Source organism: Electrophorus electricus, chromosome 7 (genome assembly GCF_041902795.1).
Source record: "Electrophorus electricus isolate QZ-2024a chromosome 7, ASM4190279v1, whole genome shotgun sequence".
Taxonomy (NCBI): Eukaryota; Metazoa; Chordata; class Actinopteri; order Gymnotiformes; family Gymnotidae; genus Electrophorus; species Electrophorus electricus.
The window spans coordinates 5,452,708-5,477,074 of NC_137503.1; the positions used below are offsets into that span (position 1 = coordinate 5,452,708).

Sequence of the window (24,367 nt, forward strand, 5' to 3'; positions counted from 1 at the left end):
TCCCAGACGGCGTGCTACACCTCCCGGGCTTCCAGCTGCAAAGAGTGGACCAAGACTTGGAGTTTCCTTCACCTCATCCCAGCATACAGGCAAATACTCTAGACCAACAAACATGTCATGCTTTGAGGCCTGAGCCCGCTAAATCGCCACCAAGAACGGCTATGGATACCAGCTACCAAATGGAGGAACCATCAGCCACCTCCTCTACATGAATGACATCAAGTTGTAGGACAGAAGAAGGATCCAGTAACCATCACCCTAGCAAACATCCAAGAAAGTTCAAGTATGACGAGCTGCAGAGCTCCATGCCCTGACAAGGTTCACGCAGAGCAACATCAGAATGTCTGTTGGACTGGACAAGTGTGGTAGATGGCTATAAGGAGAGAGAAGGTAGCTAGAACTGAGGGGATCGCACTACCAGAAGATACCATGACAGATTTTGAGGGCAGCTACAAGTAACTTGGAATCCCACGTGCACATAGGATTCATGATGAGGCCACCTGGAATACAGCTATAGCCAAATACCTGCGAGGAATGGGACAAGTACTGAATTGGGAGAACAGTATCAGGCCTATCAACACGTATGGTCTACCAGTCATCAGATACTCCACTGGCATGATCAGATGGCCAAAAGAGGAGGTAGAAGGCACCGACATCTATCAAGACAAGGAAGCGCCTCACAAAGCATGAAGGGTTTCACCCCAAATCCAGGAAGAAACAAACAAGATTCACAGGTACACCAGAAAGATGGCCCCAAGTGATGATGTGCTCTGTGAATACCTCAGACAGCAGAAACCCGAGGAGGATGGGAATGAGGAGGAGCAGAATCACCCTCTCCCCCCCTAAAATACAGGATAGTAAGTTGTACATTTACGATTCATATTTACAATTCACAATCGGGGCTGCCCCAACATGACTGGGAGTAGACTGGAGGATTAAAGATTGGATGATGGATCGCAAAAGGTCTCATAAAAACAGGATAATCTTAAACAATGATCTTCCCTAATTATCATGTGGTGTAGGATACGTAGGATAAGATTATCCTGTTTTTAGGATAAATTTTTTTTTATAAGAAAAAGCAAATCACCCTCAAATTTGGCTCAATGATCCTCTAGTGTGGGCATTACGCAGCACAAACACCAAATCAGTAGGCCCAAAACAATTATTTTCAAATTAACTGTAATTTAAAAAAATTACCATAATAAAACATCTTGTGGCTAACTTCAAATGATGCACCATCTCCTCATATAAGACACTTTAAATTAATTTAACACCAGATAAATAATGTCTGAAGGTATCGGGTGTGTTTATGACAACATTGTTTTAAGGCTGATTTGCTTATTGTGCTTACATTTTTGGCAAAGGCAAATTGACAAGGTAAAATAAGGCCCTATTTTTTTTCTAAATTGGACTCCTAAAAATGCAAAAATAAATGTTATTTAACCTGCAAAGGGTTTTGTTGGGTTTAGAATTCCAACAGCAAAATGTGGAACAAATTAGTTGACTCACTATGCCATGTGTTGTAGCTAACTACGTGAGGTAATTGATACTGACTAGTTACCATGCATACAAGTGTAACAGGCTTCACAGTGGATTTTGTGACCACTTTGTGATTAGCAAAATTTGTGAGAACATTCTCAAGCTCCCCTCCCCACCAAGGTAGCTAGTTATATACACATTTGACTTACACATTTACTAGATATGCTTCTCAGCTAATTAAATGCACCTGTAGGTGAAAAATGTCAATATATTAAAAAGTAGCAGATGTTAAAGATAACAGCTGGAACATGTTTTGTTTTTAAAGAATGTTTCAGCATGGAGTGTTCACTGCTGGATACCATGATTTAGCTAGTTCAGCTGCTGCATTTGTTGTGTGTAGCTAGCTAGCCACTGTTTATTTATCAGAATATCCATGTCGTCAGATTACAACACTTTACTTTCATATTAATAATGCACCAATTTTAAGTTCAGATATGTGAGTCTTAAAGAAAAATGACAATTGCTTTTCCAAAAAAAACTTTGTGCACTGTAGCAGAAGGCTCCACTTTCATTCCACATGGGACATCTTTCCTATTTGATGTTCGTTGTGTTAGTATACATCATGTTATCCAGTTGGCTAAGCAAAGCAATGACACTCAGAATTCCTTTTTAGATATCTCAGTAACCTTCCCACACTTGACAGTTCAGGTCATGGTGACAAAATTTGAATTTAACAAAACAATGTAGTTTGAATTAAAATTTAAAAATATAATGGGAGGAACACAGACCTACTCAAGTAAGTATAAAGTACCTTCTCTTAAAACAAGTCTTAAAAATACAATTTATTCAAAAAGTTGCCCAAGTAAATATAAATGAGTAAACGTAGCACACTACCCACCTCTGTTAGTCAGTCATCTGTCACTTGGTGTGTGTGATTAATATGTATGCCTTATCTGTCAAATTTGATTGGTTTTCACCTAGTAGTGATAGTGGTAAGTTGGCACCAATGCACCATTGGTATCGGCATGGTGACTTTATGAATAGAAATTAAATACTACTATGTCGTAAAGATTTAACAAATCTAGCCCTATGTCAGCAACCATTCAAGCAGGCAGAGTTGCCTCAGAAAGAAAACAAATACAAAAAAAACAAAAACAAGGATAACTTTTAGTTCTAGGCAATTCCTCAACTCAATGGTAATGTTAAAAGGGAAATGCATTGAATCAGTACTGAGTCTGTATTTTTGTTGTTGCAACAGTGTAGTTACCCCAACTCCATTCAGGACTGGTCACCACAAGACCATTCAGGACTGGTCACCACAGTCAGGAACTTGTAAAAGCAAGACGACATTTGTGGAAATGGGCTTCAGAGCAAGTTAATGGGAATTCAGCTAGTGACACCATAAGACATTTTATAAGGTGAGCTACGAAGTTGAAATATAAACCATCACTGAGATTTTTTTTTTAAATCAGGATTGTGTCACCATTTGTGTGGTCAAAACAGAAGCTTCAGCAAAAGCACTTTAATATGAGCACTTTAATCGGTTTCCAGCTATTGCCAGAATGGAGTCTGAGGGGGCTGGAAAGAAATGAGCTGTTATTTTGGCAAGATTCACTGACCTAGTCTGAGACAGAGTGAGAGAGAGAGTGAGAGAGAGAGAGAGAGAGAGAGAGAGAGAGAGAAGAAAGAAAGAATGAATATGTTCATGTAGGCTTAAGTAATGCAGGTACAGAAATAGAATTGGGAACCACGCCTGGCAGTGTGGTCCAATAAAGAGGAGAAAGGTTCAGATCTGGAAATCCAATGAACAGAGCAACCAAAAGACCCACTTCTGAGTACAGAGAGAAGCACACACACACACACACACACACACACACACACACACACACACACACACACACACACACACACACACACACACACACACACACACACACACACACACACACACACACACTTACTTTATACTACCATCCGACAAGCACAGAAGTTGATTTGCCCCTCTGTCTGGCTGGGACTCAATTACTCTTTCCCTGTTTAGAGGAAATCTCACTAATTAAATACGTTAAGCATTAATTATTCAGGCTGAGTGGGGCCTATAAAACTATACTCACCCAGCACAGCTAATCAATATGCCAAGAGTGGAATTAACAGTTATCTTAAAGTCCTCTGCAAACAGAGCAGGCTGAAAGCCCAACATAAAGTAATCTGTAATTAAAACAAAAGCACAAACATACACACACAGACGCATACATGTAGGATTCAGTTGCTTCTTTTGGCCGAGAAGAAAAACGAACAAGCATATACATAATAGTGCTATAGAGAAGTATTTGAACAATTCAGAAGTTCAAATGTGAAGGCATTTGAGCAAACATAACTTAAAAAAAAAAAAAAAAAGTCAGAAGGCTTTCACTGCCAGGACAGAGCAGTCACGGTGTGCAGATGTCATGTGTCCATCAGTCTAACAGACTTGTGTGTTAAACAATCTGGACCACATTTCCCATTGGTGTCCCCCCCCACCCACACCTTGTGGTTTTAAATTGGGACAGACACCTGTGGTGATAGATGACAGTCTGGCTAGGCAGTCTGTGCACGCGTGTGCGTGCGCATTTGTTAAATGGGACTTTTTTGGACATTGAGGCGTTCATCTGGAGGGCTTACATGCCGATCATAGTTGGAGGTTTAGAGTAAGGCAGACTGTAGCCCTCATGAAGTGTGAGCAAACCTAACTGCCCCTCTGAGAGAGACAGAGAGCATAAACAACACCGGGCGGGGGGGGGGGGGGTCATACATTAAATCTCCAAAACATTAAAGCATGGGACCATAATGGAAAGAAAACATACAGCGAGAATGACAATGGGCAGAAACTGTAATAAATGAAGAAATGTAGTGTGGGGAAAAAAAAAAAAAAAAAAACAACAGGCAAAGTACTGGCTTCCTCCCCAGTCCAAGAATAGAGCACCAGCTTGAGTGTCTGGGCCAGTTTGACTGAAATGGAAAGCGGGGAATGATGCGGGGGGGGGGTCTGGTTTCCCTTGAATAGCCCCACTCCCCCAAGCCCAGTGTTGTAGGCTCACTTCCAGTTGGAGTGGTATGGTGGTTACAAGATGGATGCATGGGGGGTTGTTGCTGGGTACCCTGGCCCTTGGATGGCCCCCTTGGCCCACGGACAGAGACACCCAGCAAGTTAATTAGGGGAATTTCGTCACTCGGTGAAGGAGAGGAGGGAGGACGAGAGACAAAAATACTTGACGACCGCACTCTCTGGTCACTGTAGCTGGTCCAAGCCCATATGGCAGAAGCAGTGTTACACAAGTCACAACACCCCAAGCCAGCTTCACATGTTAAGCTGACTTATTCTAAACTGCCAGTTCCAGGTGAGCGCAAAGAAATGGCGAGAACCAGATGTTTTATACACAGCTGAAGAACTGGATTTTTGGAAATGAGCGATTTGATTTTTGGTTCATGTTTGAAAGCAACCGGCAGCCTGTTGCTGAATGTCATGTGAGCAGTAATTCAAGGAAACTCCAGAACACAGGGTCACAGCGGTCACATTGTTTTCTCTAAACAAGTTAACCCCCAACAACCCATAAAACCTCCGGATGACATCACTAGTGGGAGGGGCATAACGGCTTTTAGAAGTGGGACGTGACAGCGGGCGTCTGGGGGCGTCTCATTTGCTTTGCCCTTTTCCCTGTCGCGTCACTGATGTTACCAAGTTCAAGTACAAGTAAGAAATAATCTGGGTCACCCATAATGGTACAATGGAAGAAAGCAGCAGGTCACCGCTCTCTGTCACGCCATGGCCAATCACTAAATGTCATTAAAGAGAGGGTTCAAATAAAGTGATTATATATAGTAAACATGATATTGCAAAGAAAAAAAAGAAACAGCCAAATAAAAAAGTTCCCTGCCAATCTTATCAAAAAAAGAAAAAGAAAAGATCGTCACCCTTCAACTGTTCAATCTAATTCAAAGACAATAAACACAATTTCCAGTATACCTGAAGGGAGCGGCTAAAGAAACCTGATAAACACACACACACACACACACCCGACAAACTTAAATTTGCCTCTCTGGTTGCAATTAGCAATGCAAATCAAAAATGAGTGAACTAGAATGCACAGAAGACAAGAACATTATGTAATGGTATAAACAGAGGTGCTGAAATTGGCTACACCAGATCTTCAAGACCCGCCACTGCCACAGCCGTGTGTTGAAATTAATGATTGATATAGCTACTAAATAACAACACAGACATCTGCTGCACCCACCGAAGCCAAAACTATAAATGGATATTAGATTCATCACTCTGCCTAAATCTGCCATTTCCACTGCCCCCATCTGTACCAGTCAAGTGTGCGGATATTTTACACCTTCCCCTAGTGTCAAGTGATGAACACGATAAACGATTTTATAACGAGACTGCCAATAGTTGATCATCAGCCAAGTTATTAGATGTCACTTTAACTGCTACCTGTGTCAATGAATAGATAATTAAATAAGGGCATTGCATGAGGACTCGAGTAAAGAAATAAAGGATGAAAGGAGATATCATTAATAAATTGGAGTGGTATATACTAACAGACTGCACTGAACTACTAGGCTAGGTGTTTTAAATGTATTAAGCTACAACATGTCAGGGAGAATATAAAGCAAACAAACAAAAACAACAACAAAAATTATCTAAAATGTAGGGCTTTTGGTGTTGCGACTTGCTGAGACCCCTACCCCCCGTTTTTTTTTTTGGCATTTGCAGTCGCTCAGACTGGCATACGAACAGTTAATGTCAGCAGGATCAGGCAGGGGCAGGTTATATGCAATACAGACTGCTCTTTGTGGTTGGATCAAATAGACATTAGCCATAATTAACATGCCTGGCAGGTCTGGGACTCTGTAGCCCTCTTCCCACACAAATGCCAAAGTGCTGCGATTATTACGGTAACACTTCGCTCAGTGTGGACAGACGGCCCTGGACTGGCTTACAGCAGACGGGAAAAGGGAGACTGGGTGTCCCAGAAGGCTTGAGGACTGGGTGCCCTGATGTCCGTGGCAGAAGCCTCGCTACAGTCCCAAAGTAACTAGCCAGACCACACGCTTTATGTAAGCTTATGAGTATGCAAAGATGCACTGCACCGTAACTACCCTAACAGGAATATGAGGACGGCTGGAAATAAGAACATTTACCTGAATAATAAGCTATTACTTCTAACTTCATCTATCAGTAAATTACTATGTCAGCATATAGGCACGTTTATGGCTTTTAAAGGCACTAGTTAGCCTGCAGCCTCAAAGAGAGCATCTGTCTAAGGCGACAAATGGGTATGTTTTTAAATGATTAGCAGGTCCATTCCTATTTAAGGTTTCTGATTTATTCTGCTCTCTGCGTCACCAGAGACCCCTCGCAATTCTGAGAAAACATTTACCCCCAAAACAGGGAAGGAAAAAGTGTAACTGCAGTATAGCATTTCAGTGTGCCACAGTATGGGTTACACATTTCAACACTTGGCCTTCAACGGCTGGCACAAACACTCAGCAAACAGACACACACGCACACATTCACAGACACTTCTCTGCTAGCTTGTATGCACTCAGTGAATATGCATACATTATTCTTTTCAACTCTGGTAAGACTGCAGATACCAAGAAAATTCTCACACACATGATGGGGGTTGGGGGAGGGGAAAAAATAAATAAATAAAAATGCACGCTAGTATTTACAGAAGACACACAAACTAACCCCACAATAGTTTTAGTCAACAATACTTACTTAATGAAACTAAGTGCATAAAATTCACCCTGTGTCTCTGTGTGAGATCAGAGTGGCCATGACAGGCAAGTGGCTTATGGTTTGATGGTTGGCTGGGTGTCATATGAGGAGGGGCACTGAGAGGTTTTAATCGCGGCAAACTGACAGTTTGATGGGGAAGCAGCAGGAGGCCTGGGGCTCTCTGCAGGACCTCGAACAGACAATCAGCGTCTTTCACTGGGCCTATAAAATAATGTGTTAAATACACATGTTCCGTTCAGCTGGGCTCTCTGCCTGCTCTCCATGGAAGCCATGGAGAAGCCGTGAAACGAGTTGGGCTGCCAGCAGTACACAAAACAGATAACACGGCTGGAACTGTTTAATGGTTATGACTAATAGTGGATGAAAAAGAAATAAGAAATAGCGCAACCTAAATTAAAGCTGGTTTTGCACGAGAAAGTGAGCGCGAGAGCGAGCGCGAGAGCGAGAGAAGGAAGAGGGAGAGGGCTAGATTAGGCCTGGGTTGCTTAAGCTCAAAGAATGTTCTCACCTCCTGATCCTAGTGCCTGCTTTCACAAGAGGCACGCCATGCACATCACACCACAGCACAGAAAACAACCACAGAGCTATTCAGACAAACCACAGAAGTACTTAATATAAACCTTATGTCACAGCTTACAAGTAATTATATGCAACTGTAGTGATATAGGCCTACTTATTCAAGTATCCGAGGCCCGTCATTCTCAATGCCATACGTGTTTCTCAGTTTATTTGTGCCATGGTTGGTACGCACATTACTTACTGGATATTGTCATAGTTTTAAATAATATACGTTTTATAAGTAAACCTTATTTACTATATATATTTTGAGATGCAATAAGAAAAAAAGCTGATACTGATCATTTTGAAATGCTAATAGTAGTGTTTTTGATTAGGAAATGCATAAAGACAGACCAATGAGCATTCATTTTCTATAAAATGTCTCCGGGCCATATGCACCAAAAGACGCATCCCGTTTGTAAGTGATGTTTGCGGTCTTTGCTACCCATTCCCAGACATTGCCACCGAATGTCCCTTCAGTCATGCAGGCTTCCTCCAAACCTTACTCTAAAGCCCCTTCCTTAGACAATGCGATCATGTGCCTGATCATGTGCCTGATCATGTGCCTGATCATGTGCCTGATCATGTGCCTGATCATGTGCAAAATACCTGACAGGCAGGAAGAACCGCTAACTTGAAAAGTGCTGATCTGGTGACTACAGAGATCAGGCTAGTCACAATAGTCTTCCCCTGTGGACCTGATAAACAGCATTTTATAGAAACATTTCTAATATTGTTTTTAAACAAAACGTTCAATAGAGCTTAGAGAATCACAATATTTATCAAAGGGGCAGCCAAATATTGTTTCAATATATTCAATATCTCTACTAATTCCAATATACTACTCTGTGGAGGTTAAAAAGGGTATCTTAAAAGATCGGCACTTCGCTGGCCGATACTGAAAAGCAAAAAAACTCACAGATGTATCAGTCAAGCAATAATAATAATAATAATAATAATAATAATAATAATAAATCATCATCATAATAATAATAATAAATCTACCTAGGATTCATTAACCCCAAAGGACACCACCACACACAGTATAGGCAACAGTCCTCTGACAAGCCAGGTTTTTGCAATACATTATCAAAAACTGGTGTTGTAATATAGGGCAAAATACAATCTACAGTCCCATAGAGTAGCACCCAGCTGGACACTTGTGCTTGTGTTTATATTTGTAGTGTGTGTGTAAGCAGGATGCATGTAGTTTAGGGAAACCAGTGAGGTATTATAGTTCTTAGTCTGGCAAAATCTGGAGTGGCATCTGAGAGAAACTGCACACTGAATAGTCAACTCTACCCTTGCAAACAGATTCTCTCTCACTGCTCAAATCCACTCGGGCCTGGAGACATGCATTTGTCGTAAATAGGATATTTATTACGCGGCCTGAGTAGGGTTACTTCCTCCGTAAAGCGATCCGTACGTAAAGACGCAGGGCAGAATTAGGGAAGGGAGAAGCGGAGCAGGGACGGAGGGAGCGACAATGGTGTGGAGAAAAGAGTGGCAGAAATCAAAGGAGGTGCGAACTAGCCAGCCATGCCAGAAAACAAGCTCAAATAGACAAACCACATAAAGGGTCAAAGCCAGGACTGACAGACTGGACTGTAGAGGAGGAGATGGGGAGAAAGGAAAAAGAGTGTGTTGTCCACCCTCAGACCAGGGATGGACGCCGAGCAGTGGTGGTTGCCAATGGCGTGATTTTGCGATATTTTTATAGAAATAAAAACTGTAAAGAAAACTAGAAACCAGAACTTAAAAAAAAAAACAAAAAACCTGCTTATTATTTTAGCCCATCTGAGAAGTGCACAGAAAGGTTTCAAACAAAAATCATTCTAAGCAAGCTGTTGTTGAACCATTGGACTGAAAATGGCCTCCTTTTCTGCCCTTCGGTGGCAATTTTGAACAAGGCGCAGCACATCTACTGCCTGAGAATTACAGCAAGACTGTAGAAGCTCTGCTGGATCATTTCCATTACAGCATGTGTGCTTCCAAGGACTTTAGAGCCCGATATGCCCACATTAAAAACCTTATGTAATCAGTAGCTGTGTGAAGTCCACTCCGAGCCAAGACATTCCGGTATAAAACGTGTCTCGGGCCAGCAGAGTGGACATTCCGCCACCAAATTAACATCAACAAGAAAATCTGACTGAAAACATGCAAACGTGGTATAGCAAAGGCAAGGTCCTTCTCCAGTCTTCCACTTGACTGAGGACCTACAGTTCAATCAAAGACATAGTAAATAGTCTGCATAGTACAATGGCCCTCTACTGTCCTCCAGCCTACAAATCAAAGATTGCCTTGTCAGCACAAGTGCACTAAAATCAGAGGTGCCAATCACTTAATTGAGATTTAGAAGTAGCTAAATCTGGGGCAAATGGCCCAAACCCCAAGAGTCCCTTCAGTGTCAGGGGCACGGCTAACCACGAGGGGAAGCGCCACAGTCTCCTTTTGAAACTCTTCTTTCTTTTAATCTGACGACTACCCGGGTCACTGTTGCACACCTCTCCTTTGGTGTGTGTGGACGCCAGAGTGCGGTTGTGCCCCCCCTGCACCTGTGAGCCAACACCGGCTGAGAGAGTGGGAAGTGGCAGCAGGAAAAGGAGCTGGGAGACGGCACAGCACTGATTTACGAGCAAATAAAGAAGCACATCAACGCCTGGACTGAAACAGGACCCCTGGAGAAAGACATGGGCCCGGCTGCTGGGGGGGTAACGCGATTCTGCGAGATAGTGTGTTTAAGAGTAGCGATGCCCAAACTGGTCAACATTTATGTCCTGGGGCTGCGTGCAGGCTCGTAGATACATGCAGGCATGATTTACACACAGAGAAGACTACTGAAAGCAAAAAAAAACATTTATTGTAAAACTCTGACCCGAGCTGAACTAAGGGTATGTAAGAAGGGGCAGAGAAGGATGTAGGTTGTTGGGGTGGGGGGATCTACAAACTTCAGACCAAATAAAGCCTTGGCAGCTCTCCCAGAGGCTGATCTCTTGAACACATGGAAGAACTGCCTGTAAAACATATATACACCCATATGCACACCCAAGCACACATGCACACCACCAGGTTCAGCACAGAACAAAGAGCTGTTTGTGCAATGCATCTTTCTTTTATACCTTAATTCTTACAGGATTAAGTTCCTTAATGCTCATCTCTAATTGGCACAGACTATGATAACTTATACAGCTGGACAAAGCACATGTGCAGATCAGCTATTGGAACGAATTTGCTAAAACAATGCAAAACCATGAGGCATTGTGGAACGTGTTGGTTAGGAAAATCACTCCATGGAAAAAGAAAACAAATACAGGATGAGTGTGTGCTAAGAAATAAAACCTCAGCACAGTATCCAGATGGTTCCCTTTGTGCATCTATTCTGGCAAATAGTCTGGGGCCAAACGTCTGTTTGGAGGCTCGAGGCCCCTTCATGTCCTCCTCTCGCTCCTCCCCTCTCTTCATCTCCTCTCTACTGTGCTCTTCTGTCGTTTATTCACTTTATGGGATTATCGAGGCACTTCTCTCCCGCCTGCGATTCATTACGCCCCTAACTGCTCACTTAGGTTTATGCCCCTTTAAATCCCCCTGCAGATAACCAACCAGCCACGGTAAACAGAGCTGGAGAAAGCGGACGGCTAAGCGACTTGTGTGTGTGTGGGGGGGGGGTCATCAGAGAGAAAATTAAGAGATGTCACGCAGCGGTGATCATGACGGTGACGAGAAGTGGTTAGTCGCCATTTTTAACACAGCTGCCCTCTTTCTAGTCATTAGTAATTCAATTTGGTCTTTATTAGCCACTCTTATCTTCTGCACAGAGTCCCTCTGGCAAGCCCACATGACTCCCCCTTCCTCTATCTCTCCTGCTCCTTCACATACTCCTCCTCTTTCGCCCCAGAGGAGCTGCACCTTAAACCGGACGAATAACACCACACGACTGCAGGGAGAAAAGAGAGAGGGAAAGGGCGAGATCAATGTGAAAAAGGACGCCACCGCCGGAACAGCACCAGGGACGCCGCGCGAACGTGCCACACGCAGTTGCAACAGACTGTCGGCGATTACAGCGAGATGGCCCGCCTTGCTCGAGCGGTATCTGGGCGGGCGGGGGTGGCTGTAAAAACAGTGATTGCTTTCCATCAAGTTGTGCCTATATTCTCCAGTTCGTTAAAACAATCCAATTTGCAAAAGGATAATTATGCATTAGCTCCTTTTTATCTACCGAGTGCGAGCACTGGCAGGGTTTGATAGCGTAGCTACATTCAGCGTGCCATTGCTGCAAATTACCCACTATCGGCACATGTAGGCCATCATGGCCGGACTGGACAATTAATTAACCCCCACCTCCTTCCCTGCACAGCATCCCTGTACCAGCACGCAGGGAGATCCAACGACCGCTTGTGGTGAAAAGCTGACCTCTAGTGGTCAATCCTGCCACGAGCCGGTTAACTCTGACTACTTCACAGCACAGGTTCAAGATATTCCTCCCAGACCTCCACACCCGTTTTATGCAATTTAATCAGAAAATGTATAGCCTAAACCTTACCTATATAACCAAGTCAGGCTCCCATTTTGGGTTTCCATGGTAACATACGGGATACAAACAGAGTTAATTAAATTTCCAGTGACTGTTTTGCACCAATTGCTCATTATGCCAATTAGTCACAGAGGGCGTCTGGAGAGTCTGTATCGCTCAGGGAAAGGGTAGCTGGAGACAGGTAGTGTTTTCCAGAACAGAACCCGCTAATATGTTAAGTCACAGAGTCGGGGGCACAGCAATGCCGTGTGTCTCCACATCTGGAAGTAGGTGATGGAAGTCAGTCTGGAATTTTGCTGGGTAACTAGATTGTTGCTAGTCACTTTATTTACTGCTAAACCTGTGATCAACGCACACTGGCTCTCTGTGGATTGTGAGGTTGCATACTGCAAACCAGACTGTAGGCCTGAGGCAGTGGTGAGATGAGACGACGGCACAAGCTCCACCGCCATACACCGTAGGAGCAGTTAGAGGAGTGTTACTCATACAGATACACGTAGTTACTTGTAAAATGTTTTAAAGCTACTTTCTATGTCCATACAATGTCTGGCCTGTTCACCAAAGTGCCTCATACACACCTGGCCTGAAAGTGATTTCTTTAGTAACATAAATTGCAAAGAAGTAAAAAATAAATTAAAAAAAGGTCAAACCTATTAGGAATTTGATTAAATGTCATAACTAAGACCAAGCAGATAAGATTTCATTAGGAATTCCGTGTTTTAACGTATGCTGAAAATAGGTCTCAGCCTTACCTGTTCTGGGGCTCCATGCAGCAAGGGTGGGGCTGGAGAAGGAGAGGCGGAGTTTGTGTCTGCCGTAAGAGACGAGCGCCTTGGCCTGGCCTCGTCTGCCACTGGTTGGAGGCTTGCCAGGAGTGTGTGTCCTCCTCCGTAGAGAATAGCGACTACTGACAGTCACCATGCTGAGGCTGGACCTCCTCTCTGGAGTAAGACTGCTGAGAGGAAGGAGGATTGTGTAGGAAAGGTAGGTCTGCAGGAAAGGTAGGTCTGCAGGAAAGGTAGGTCTGCAGAAGTAGTCTCATAATATGATTCTAAATCAGACACTTTTCTATTTGATGCTTAATCCACTAAAATGAGTGACAATTAAATGCAAGAATACTGTCATGCTGCCTTCTGGTGGCCAGTTCTTGTGGCTGCTTATTGTGGTCTCCTGCACAAATTTTGTGTTCTCAGAATCTGATGCACATTAAAAAGTTTTGGAAAAGTTTAGGAAAATACACTAGTCCACCTTCACAAGACTCAAAGAAATATTGTAATTGTATAAGACTTATATAATGTGAATGCAGTAAAACACTCATTTGGTATGTCTGGAATTGTTCACAATGCTCTTAGCATGCAATAATCACTTATGTGATTGACTGGAGGGCTCATTTGCATATTACAGGATTCTGAGATAACTGCATCATAAAGTACCATATATATCCAACAGCCATAATCAAACACTATAAACCAGGGTGATGAGTTAACACCAAATATATTTATTCTTTGGTGTCACATCAGAAGTGTTCTAGTAAACCCATTTTTATTCATAGAAAACAAATGAATAAAAAGAGATTTTAAAAACATGGCTTCTTTCTTACATTTCTTTTAAAGATCTGTGTAGCTTCTTTAAATCTTTCTGTACTGACATGAACATGCGCAAAACCTATGAATTTTGCTGGTGTATCTAGCACTGCTTCCAATAATTCCCCACAATGCCATAAGAGTTTATGCAGCTTTACCATAAGAGTTTATGCAGTTAAACATATTTGCCACGTTCTACTATACCATTAGTACTAAAAGGCCAACGTGTCATAATAATGTAAATATAAATTATTGAAATACTCAAAAACAGCAATTTAATCATGAGAAAGGGGATTAGTATAAACAAACTAATGCAGTTTTCATGCCTGAGCACCACTAAATAAAAGGTGATCATGCCAAAGCTGGACCACCACAAAACATAAGTCACATCAGTCGACCTTCTGCAAAACCATAAGGCCCCAACAGGGTCTTTTAATTTATATCATCATATCAACACAAGCATCAATTGTACCTATCGCATAACTGGAGTGAGCAGGCATTCACTCAACTTTATTCACATCTCAAGATGACTGTGCAAAGTGTATAAAAAGAATGCATTCCAGTCAATGTTTCTAAACTTATTCCCCTCCATTCTAACTGTGGAACTGAACAAAAATGGTTACAAAAAGGTTTAGAAATCACACTCAGCAAATTACACTCAACGAAACGAAATTAAACGCCACGGACAAACGTTAACCTTCTGGTGATAACATTCCGAGAACAAGAGCTTGATACAGCAGTGAAAGACCAACAGAATTATGTAGGCACTGCTTCTACCAAGCCTGGTGTGGAATCTCTGTCTTGCTTTAAAACGTAACTCTCATAACCAACACTCATCTGTTCAGGGCAACGTTGTGGGAAAGTACTGATACTGAGAAACACAGCTGAATATTTTCAGTACAATTCTTACCTGCTGCTGGATTTTCTGTTGATCATGGCCCTGTTCCTGAGCTTGACTCCACCTCCAGAGGGAGAAGCAGTGGAAGGGCTGTGCTGGAGTCCGGATGAGAGCGGTCCAGGGCTCGAGTCCCTGTCCTGTTTCCGAGCGGTCCATTGATACACAGATGTCTTTCGCGAAAACTTTGGGGTGGAGGCACACACCCCCATGGAGGAGCTCTGCGGCGCTGCCTTCCAGCGGTAGCGACTGCCATGGTTCACTTGAGATGCGGTGCTACCTCCACCAGCTTTAGCCCTCTTTGGTGCCATGAGAGGAGCAAATGCAATTTTTTTGGCACCCTCTAGCCCATCCTTTCCCATTTTGCAAGGCAACTTGAGAGCCTTGGGTGGCTTGTGTGGCAGTTTGCCTAGGGACGCTGCTTTGGCAACTGTTCCCATGGAGCAGGAAGACGCCACCCAAGAGTATGCTGAGGTCTTGGGGGTACCTTGGCAAAGTCCAGGCCTGCGATGGGGCTTCTTGTTAGAGCCAATTACCTGCTTGATGTTAGCAACCGCGGTAGGACCAGCGGAGGCCAAAGATGAGCTTGGAGGACGCATAGCAGGGCAGATGGCTGGCTTAGGCTGGCTAGTCCCTGTCCCTTCACATTTCACCCAAATAAACCGTGATCTCTTGGGGGAAGAGCAAGCCGCTGACACCTGCGCTGCTGCTGCTCCATTTTTATGCTTGAGGTTTGACGCAGCGCTAAAGCAAGCCAAAGCAGCAGGGGGATGGGCAGAAGTGTAGCTTGGGGCCATTATCACAGTCTTATTAGTTAAATTGATACTGGTGACATGTGATTTCATGTGTGACAATGCCAAAGTCTGTCTTTTGTTGAAGGCACTAGGCTCCTTGGATGAAGAGACAGATACGGTACCTGAGCAACTAACCAGGTCTGATGCACTTTGGGATGCCGCATGTAGTTTTATATTCCTTTCAAGACCAAACTGTCGACTATCCACTGATGAAGCAGACTTTGCCAGGTCTACATTTCCACTCTTAGTCCTTGTCAGTTTCAGCACTGTCCTGTTTGCACTGTTGCTGGGGGGTCTGCTACTCTCTGGGGAAGCTACACTTCCACTTGCATTATGTGAAGGAGTTGTGCTGTTCTTGTAGATCTGTGTCTCTGCCAACCCCTTACCAGCGGGTTTTTGGCTTCCAACAAGTGAGTAGCAACAAGTACCAGAAGCTACAAGCTTGGCTTGCCGAGTTTTGTTCAGATTGGGGTCAGAAAACTGGGAGCCTGCCTTTCCATGACCTCCAGTGGTATTGTTGTTAAGAGAGTAAGTTCTTCTCCAGTGGCTGGTAGGGCGAAGAGTATGAGGCTGGTGCTGACCTGAATATGACTGAAAATAACACTGGTTGGACCCTCGACCTCTACCTTGACTACATCTAGAAGAAAACCACTGAGCTGAGCTTGACGGGGCATCGCCATGAACTCTCTTGTGATCCATAATAAGATCTGTAAAATCAGAATATTTGGATTAATTACCATGGAACATAGTCACATTGTAAAACCGTTATTAGTTCAATACACAGAATAGTCCCACTCACTGTTATGATTCTGCTCTATTCAAAATAGGTAGTAAGTTGAGAAGTACGGTGTTTCCAGATAATTTAATGCAGTTACAAACATTAGCCCACATCACAGCCTTCATGGCATTTTTGACTTCCTCTCCACCACATTCAGTTCCAACGTGAACTAGTTTAAAAACACAGGTACTGGAAAAACTCATGACATCTACAAATTAACTCGATAGTCCATGTCCAAAACAGGTAAAATGCTGAATACAGTATTCAGTACTCGGTTTCTTGATGACCAAGCCGATATCTTATTATCTTATTAGCTAAGTTAGCGAACTAGGATAGTTAGCTTGGTAGGTTAGCTAACCTTGCCATATCAGCTAACACGGCGTGTTAAGACCTTGTTAGCATAACCACAAATAATAACCGAAAAACGGATCACACAAAACTATTACCAATCAAAATAGCTAAATCACTTACTTTGCAACTCCTCAATTTCCTTTTCCAACGCCTCTCGTTCTGCCATATTGGACTCGCAAAAAATATCCGTAATCAAACTGCGACAGCGTCAGTGTTGATGACGCGGGAGAACGGCTGCGGTCTCATTTCGCCGATCTACAAGCTGCTTGTGCTGTTCAACTATTGCATGTAATTTTATATAGATCAAATATTTCCGCGTTTCGCTCGAGCGAACTTGTTGGTGACAATCGGATACGCGAGGATCGTAACTTTATTTGAGTGCCTGTAAGAAATAGGAACTATCTTACATGCTTTGTGGATTTGTGAATCTTTGGTAGATTTCCACTGGCTTACCGTTAAAGGGACTGGTAAAGTGAGCACGATGAGTTTTAAACTCATTAGTTTAACTAACTCATCAGAACTCTCTGAGTTTAACAAACCGAAAGTAGCCTGAGCACTCCTGGGTTGACGCCGACGTTTGTGGTGAGAGATTTGTGCTTACTTGCCTTTTAATTTAGTTAGTTGTTTAGCTAGTTTACTGTCCTAATGGCTTGTCAAATTATTCGTTTCACTAGTTTTCGCACACAGCTTATCACCTTATTAGTTATTCCTTCTCAACTTTGTAGTATCACTTTCCTCTATTGTCTATTCTAAAAACAGAGGAAGCTCCTTCGGAGCGCGAATGCAGCTAACGTTAACCCTACTTTCATATAACTGTAAGCATCAGTTAAACCATGGCATAGCATATCTATTTTTTATTTACTTATTTTCCAGGTGTCAACCTCCAGCAATGGCCTCCAGTGACAAAAACATTTACTTCATCATTACTCGAAATCCTGCATCATATAAATGGAACAAAACAGGCCGCATTTGTTACATAAATAAGGACAAATACTTACGACAGAAGAAACAAAAGGCCACCACTTTACGTGTTACATGTATCGGCGATGTATATGAAAATACATTGCCGTCTGACATTGTACAGGAGCTGACCCAGCAAGAGGCAGAGTTACTGTTGGCTCTAGACAAAGATGAAGCGAGATTAGAAGAAATTAAACTAGGAGAACAATTAAGGCATGCAGTAAGCTTGCATATAGGTTCTGAAGTCACAGTGGAGCTAAATGCAGAGTGGCTGAAAGGTGTGGTTAGATACATCGGTAGACTCTCAGACCTAAACCATAGAGATCCTATCGTTGGAGTATTTTTTGGGGTTGAATTACAGGTAAAGTGTTGGTTTTTGATGTTTCTGTGTGTGTGTGTGTGTGTGTGTGTGTGTGTGTGTGTGTGTGTGTCGGTGAGCAAAACCACTGTTACTCAATTGTTTATCTGTGTTTAAATGACTTTCTCAGGGACAAGACAAGGGGAAAGGCCAGAACAGTGGATCCTTCTGCTACAAATCCTACTTTCAGTGTCCAAAGGACTGTGGAATTTTTGCCCCCTTCAACAGAATTAAACCTCTGCATTCCAAACAATCCAGTACCTGTGCGGCACCTCGGTCTAGTCTCCCTGAACCCACCACAGAGCAGCTGGTTGTGGGAGATCGTGTAACTTATTGCATTAAGGACACATGGCTCCATGGTATGGTTTTGGAGCTAGACAATGAAAAAGGTGTGGTTCTGATCTCAACGGTAAGATGCTGGCATATAAGGTACCACTTTAATTTTTCCATAGAACATTCTCCCTTCTCATTCATAAGCCCAATTGCTTCCTAATCATGTATGTTGCAAGTCTTGGCACTGGTGTTCCCTTAACTCATTTCAGACTTGTTTTCTCTTAACAGGACATAGATGAAAATGGGAGGGAGGGAGGAGAGATGAAAATGTCCTTGGATCATGTTATTAAAGAAGCAGATTTCAATAAAGGTGAAGAACACATGATAGACTGTTTTTGTATAGGTAAAAGCTAAAAAAATGTTTAAATGATTTGTTTATTGAGGGGAATACACTCTAAATATTAAATGCTTTACATTTTAGGTTCTTGGTTGGCGTTAATATGTATGTTTTATGTTCTCAGATGAAACGGAAATGATGGAAATTCCAGAAATGGCAAATGATTTGGGTACTCATGGAGCCATAGGTCTGGGGTCCATGGTAGAGGTGCTCCTTGGTAAAGGACCTGTCCGTGCAACCGTTTGCTGGATGGGCCATCTCCCGGGACTAACTGACACCAGGGTTGGACTGGAACTGGTAATGACAAATACTGACCTCTTCTGGTAACACTGGAAAAAAGGTTACAATTGGAAATTCCCCATGACTCATTAGCATAGTTTCTGTCATGCATTTTATTGTGCTATATGTCTTTACCTGTCTCATTATTTATTAATGTCATTTTTAAAGTATTTTACTCTGTTATAGGAAGAAGACTATGGGGTGAATGATGGTACATTTAGAGATGTGCGGTATTTTACATGTCCTGCGAAGCGTGGTCTGTTTGTTAAGCTCTCCTCTTGCCGTCCTGATGCTCGTTTTCTGGGTGACTCTGCAGCAAATAGACATTTTGGTAGATTGTTCTTGAGTCTTAATGCATTCCACTTTTTTTTTCTCTCTAAGCAATACTCCACACTGTGTACTAGCCAAGATGTGCTGTGCATTGTAATGTCTGCATGTGCGTCACAGATCATGATGGGCAGGATGCATCGGCCCCACAGGCGAATGTCCCACCTGTTGCATCTGAGGATGTGCTGAGGGTCCTGATTGGCCGGATGAAGGGCATCCAGGGTCACTGTAACTCCTGCTACATGGACTCTGCCCTCTTTAGGTTGGCACGTGTCTCCATCCCATTAAAGGCTGGATATCAATCAGTAGTCTGTTTCGAAGTTTGTGAAGTATTGTTTGCAGGTTTAAATGTTCCCGGTAAACCATTTTTTTAAACATCCTGTTGTCATAATACTGGTGCCACTGCACCAGTGTATATTCCTGCATTTTAGGACACATTGTTTTGCCCATCATTTTGATTTCCAATTTCTTGATGTACTATATCTGATTGGGTTGTGTTTTGTTTGTTTTTTGTCTTGACTACTGTTCTTAATATTGTATAATAACTGGGTACCATTATATTTGTAAGACCAGGACACATCTTTAGTATTTCTTCCTGTTCTAGTTTATTTTCCTGTTCATCAGTAGTGGACTCACTCCTGTTTAAGAGAATTAAGCGGAAAGATGAAGCCATCCAGAAAACAATTCTGAGGGATATTGTGTGTCCTCTGCGCCGGTAAACATTATGCACTTCAAGCTCATATCACAAAGGCAGTAGTTTTCAAAACCATTTCACAAAGCCTGTTTATACACTTTATGATAATGAAGTCTTTTCTTGTTCCTGACACTGGAGGTTAGAGACGGGGAGAGATTTCAACTGGGACAGAAACATCTCACACAGACATGACAGAAAATATCAGTGTCCTGGCCCTCTGAGGCATTATTGGTGGACAGGAGTATAGTGTGCACCTGTGTCTGGGTTTTCAGTGACGGCTTTGTGGCTGCCCAGAGCGTGATGAAGCTTCGCCAGTTGCTGCAGGCGCGTGGACACTGTCCCAGCTATACCACGGATGAGAAAGGTAGATCCTAAAATGGGTAGAACACAGTGCATCATTATTTGTGCCTATACATTTCTAACACAATACTAATTTAAATTAAGCGTAGTTCTGGTCTGAAGTACATTTATATTTCACATTTTCAGCATTTTACAGACCTTTATCTACAGTTTATCTATTTATTAGTGCGACAGTATTGTGTGCTCTCTGGGAATTGAATTCATTGAATTGCTATCACCTAGCTCTGCCTGCTCTACCAAGAGAACTAAATTGTAGTGCCAGTGCTGAATACCAGTTGGAAATTCATTTTAGCCTAACCCTAGGATTAATTAACTGGCCCTGTACAATTTTGTAGGATAGTATGCAGCCACTACTTATTATGAAGCGTGTTACAGAGTAGAATGGTTGTGAGATTCTGGGTTTTAGGTTTTGGTTCTTGTGACTGGTTCCATCACATCCATCACATCACATCTGAAGAATTTTTCTTCCTGGTGTACTCAGATAAACAAGCAACATTAGCTATAAAACAGAATAATACACGTTTATAATGTGTGGAGTTAGAAACAATAGCCCACAATTTATGTAAAGATGTGGTATGTAATTGTACAGTTATAAAATGCACCTATTTTACTAAGCTATAATAAGTTCATTTAAGATATTTAATAATAATAATAATAATAATAATAATACAAATAATTAAAATAAATTAATGAATAGATATTAAGATTTATAAATGTGTTCCTAATAGTGACCAGTGTATATTCAGTATTATTAAGGTGATATTACTTATTAAGAACTACTTATTTAAATTGTCAAACAAAGTATTTAACCGGTGAATCACAGATAAGAATCCCATAATTGAAAGTGAAGGTTTTAGCAGCAAAGAAATACCAGCACACCGATGATTAATTTGGAAAGCATCAGCAGAATAGCTTGCCTGTCTGCATATGTCTAGATCCAGAGGAGTTTCTTACACTCATCATGCAAGAGGTTCTGTGTCTGGAGCCACCACTCAAACTGTACGTAGGACACCCATCTGGGCAGCTCTCGCCCCTTTATTTTCTCATGCACGCTAACGTATCATCTATGTTTATTAACCACTCTCGTCTATCTTAATCCTGGCCTATTAAGGAAGTCATTCAGTCAGGCTAAAGGCATACTAGGAGCAGTGGAGTCTAGCTACTTCTACCAAATCTTTGTGGACTACAACAACTGCCTGATTTTACCCACTGTGCAGCAGCTGCTGGAGCAGTCCTTCCACAGCAGTGGTGTCAGACTTGCAGAGGTGAGCTCCTCGTGTGTGCTCTGGACTACTCACTTCCAGTTCTCACCTGTTAGTGGAGGTGTAAAGTGTTGGAAAAACAGAATGCCTTTGCCCTGCAGATGGAGCTGTTCATCTGCTGTCCACCATTGCCACAATTGCTAGGATATTTTTAAGTACTACCTAAACTGAGACTTGGTAATAACAGTAGTTCTGCAATTAAAATAAAGATTTTAACAAGTTATTAGGAACTTGGAACATTTAAAGGGCCACTCTACCCCAAAGATCAATAATTGACAACTCCATCCAGAATTCCGTTATATAATTAATTGGTTCAAGTCATTTAGCATTTTCGTTGGAGTGGTGTGCCATATTAAACTTCAAAATTAAAAATGCTTACCATTTCCCAGCACAGCACTGTCCTCACACCTCTCACCTTCTAATTCTGTCTCTGTGAAATCAGATCCCCTCTTGCCTGATTCTTACCATGCCTCGCTCTGGGAAGCAGTTTAAAATGTTCCCCAAAATCATTCCCTCTCTAGAACTGGACATCACTGGTCTTCTGTCTGATGGTAAGCCTACCTTGACTTAATTATTGTCCTTCTAATCATGATTATGTTCCTGCTTATTTATAGTTGTCCTGTGTGTGTGTGTGTGTGTGTGTGTTTCCTTTAGGTCCTCAGCAGTGTGTCATCTGTGGTGAGCTGGCATATTTGGAGTGTTCTGAATGCCTTGGAGAGTCGGTTTTTAGCAATACAGGATTCAAACATTTCTGTGAGAAGTGTTCAACTCAGGTGGGTTACTGAACATCTCACTTCAAACAGTCATTTGTACTGAATAAATAAAAGCCCATTCTGTTATAATACGTCTCTTGAATCCTATTAATCTTTTCATCAATTTCATACATATAGAAAAGTATTTTTAAAAGTATTTGGGGGAAGAAAAGCAATTAATGTTTTATGTTAACTGTAGCATAGAAAAAGCCAAGTCTGACTTCATCACTGCATTTCTTTACTGAAACATTTTCCAAGTTCATATTTGTATTGCACGTTAATGTCTCCCTCAGGTCCACAGCCACCCCTGTCGACAGCGGCATAAACCAGCCTGCTTGCACCTGCCTGAAGGTTTTCCTCGCCATTGGGGTCCAAGCATCCCTCCACGTGAAAAGCTGGAGCTGTTTGCTGTTCTCTGCATTGAGACCAGCCACTATGTCTCCTTTGTCAAACATGGGCCAAAAGCAACTGACTGGATCTTTTTTGATAGCATGGCTGATCGACAAGGTGAGCATATATTCTGTGGAGTGATTCTCTATTTGGTGTAATGAACACCTTCGGGAGGGTTTGTTGACTGTTGACTGCTGGAATAAATTGTGTTTCTATGAGGAGTGTGAGGAATTTGTGCTTTGTGTTTTTTGCGTTCACATGTTTAGTTTTGGCAAGCTTGTACACGTTCCACTGATTCACTTCTTAGGGGAAAGCGATGGCTTCAACATCCCTGAAGTTAAAGCGTGCACAGAAGTGGGACGCTATCTCTCCATGCCCCTGGCTGAGCTGGCCATCCAGGCTCCTCGGCAGATGGAAGGGGTGGCAAAAAGACTCTTCTGCGATGGCTACATGTACCTGTACCAGAGCCCCAGTATGGCTCTCTACCGCTAACACAGACAGCTCTCCAGGACAATTACTGTACTTCTGAGTGGACTTGGCTGCCATACATTATTGCTTTTTTCTATTGTATGTTTTGGTACTGATGGGTGATATAACTGAGGAATGTTAAATGCTTAAGTAGAGTACTCAGATAGTAACCCATCTTTACAGGGGAAGCATGTTTCCAACTCAAGATGGTCATTTTTATGCCAAATCAATATATTACTGATTATCAATATATTACTGCCTTATTCTTGCACATGTAGTCTTCTGTAGATTTGTAGACACATTTAGGCTTTCTTTACAAGTCTTTTGTAATTTGTATTCATGATCTTGCATTCTTGCACACTTCCCCTGAAACAATGAGTACATTGAATCCAGGCTAATGGGTTTGGTGAGAACAAAAAACCAAAAATGAATCAAGGACATATCCTGCTGCATGTAGTGTGGCTATTGGAAAACTGATGAGAGGGTGTTTTGTTGGTTAAATGTGCTGCGCTTTTGTGCGGGAAGCCATAGAATTCTACTATTATATTATTGGGAATGGGCTCCACCATGGTTACTGGAAGATGGTGGAAATGTGTATATTTTTTATGTAGTGGGAGCTCTGATGACAGAAAGAGCTAAAACTACTGTTTTGATTACTTTGTGCAATGCATTCATGCAATCACATGGTCTCTCAGGGAAATTGCTTAGGAAATTTGTTCCAGTGCAAAAATGTCAATGCAATATTCAACATAAAAACTTGTACAATAATCAAATTATTGTTTATGTTTTCCCTGTGTGTGTGTGGGGGGGGGGGGGCTGATTCTAAAAATTGATTATATATAATTATACTAATAGTGACATAATCAATGAAAGAACCTAATGAGTGTTGAACATCTTATTAAAAAAGAGACTTTACCCATCTTTCTCCCTGTCTCTGAGGCTCTCTTTCCCTTTTCTCATATCCTCCCTGTCAGCTCTTTCTCATATGCCATGGCCACGACAATGTATGTATGAATAAACAGCAAACACTCCTCTCTCCAGAACTGACTCTAGCTTATGTTGCAGATGAAGGAATCTTACTCCTGCT

The 24,367-nt window shown here is 42.2% G+C and overlaps 2 protein-coding genes across 9 annotated transcripts in view; one reads left to right on the forward strand and one right to left on the reverse strand.

Moving 5' to 3' along the window:
* The window catches only part of zc3h3 (zinc finger CCCH-type containing 3), a 51,430-nt gene extending 34,477 nt beyond the window's left edge, over window positions 1-16,953 (reverse strand). For 4 of the 6 annotated variants that reach the window (XR_014124612.1, XR_014124611.1, XM_081718072.1 and 1 more), the window contains exons 1-3: window positions 16,881-16,953; window positions 14,853-16,338; window positions 13,112-13,314 (exon numbers count right to left, since the gene is read on the reverse strand). Coding sequence is in view for 4 of the 6 variants with exons in the window: in XM_081718072.1 (XP_081574198.1) it covers window positions 13,112-13,314; window positions 14,853-16,338; window positions 16,881-16,926 (1,735 nt within the window). In the remaining 2 variants the exon portion in view is untranslated. Of the gene's footprint in view, window positions 1-13,111; window positions 13,315-14,852; window positions 16,339-16,430; window positions 16,567-16,880 lie in introns of those variants that run through there. The other 2 variants (XM_035524475.2, XM_081718071.1) reach the window with 2 other exon arrangements.
* Window positions 16,954-17,091: 138 nt separating this feature from the next.
* On the forward strand, window positions 17,092-24,202 carry cyldl (cylindromatosis (turban tumor syndrome), like). Of its 3 annotated transcripts, none has more exons than XM_081718307.1 (15): window positions 17,092-17,342; window positions 17,634-18,081; window positions 18,209-18,487; window positions 18,640-18,754; window positions 18,873-19,045; window positions 19,214-19,358; window positions 19,475-19,616; window positions 19,959-20,069; window positions 20,321-20,412; window positions 21,344-21,407; window positions 21,520-21,673; window positions 22,113-22,221; window positions 22,325-22,443; window positions 22,716-22,929; window positions 23,120-24,202. In XM_081718307.1, the coding sequence occupies exons 2-15, from the start codon at window positions 17,650-17,652 to the stop codon at window positions 23,302-23,304; spliced, it is 2,334 nt and encodes a 777-aa protein (XP_081574433.1). In that variant the 5' UTR covers window positions 17,092-17,342; window positions 17,634-17,649; the 3' UTR covers window positions 23,305-24,202. The 3 variants fall into 3 exon arrangements, with proteins under 3 accessions (XP_081574433.1, XP_026879901.2, XP_081574435.1); XM_027024100.3 differs by having other exon boundaries at window positions 18,640-18,721; XM_081718309.1 differs by having other exon boundaries at window positions 23,079-23,206.
* The last annotated feature ends 165 nt before the right edge of the window (window positions 24,203-24,367 follow it).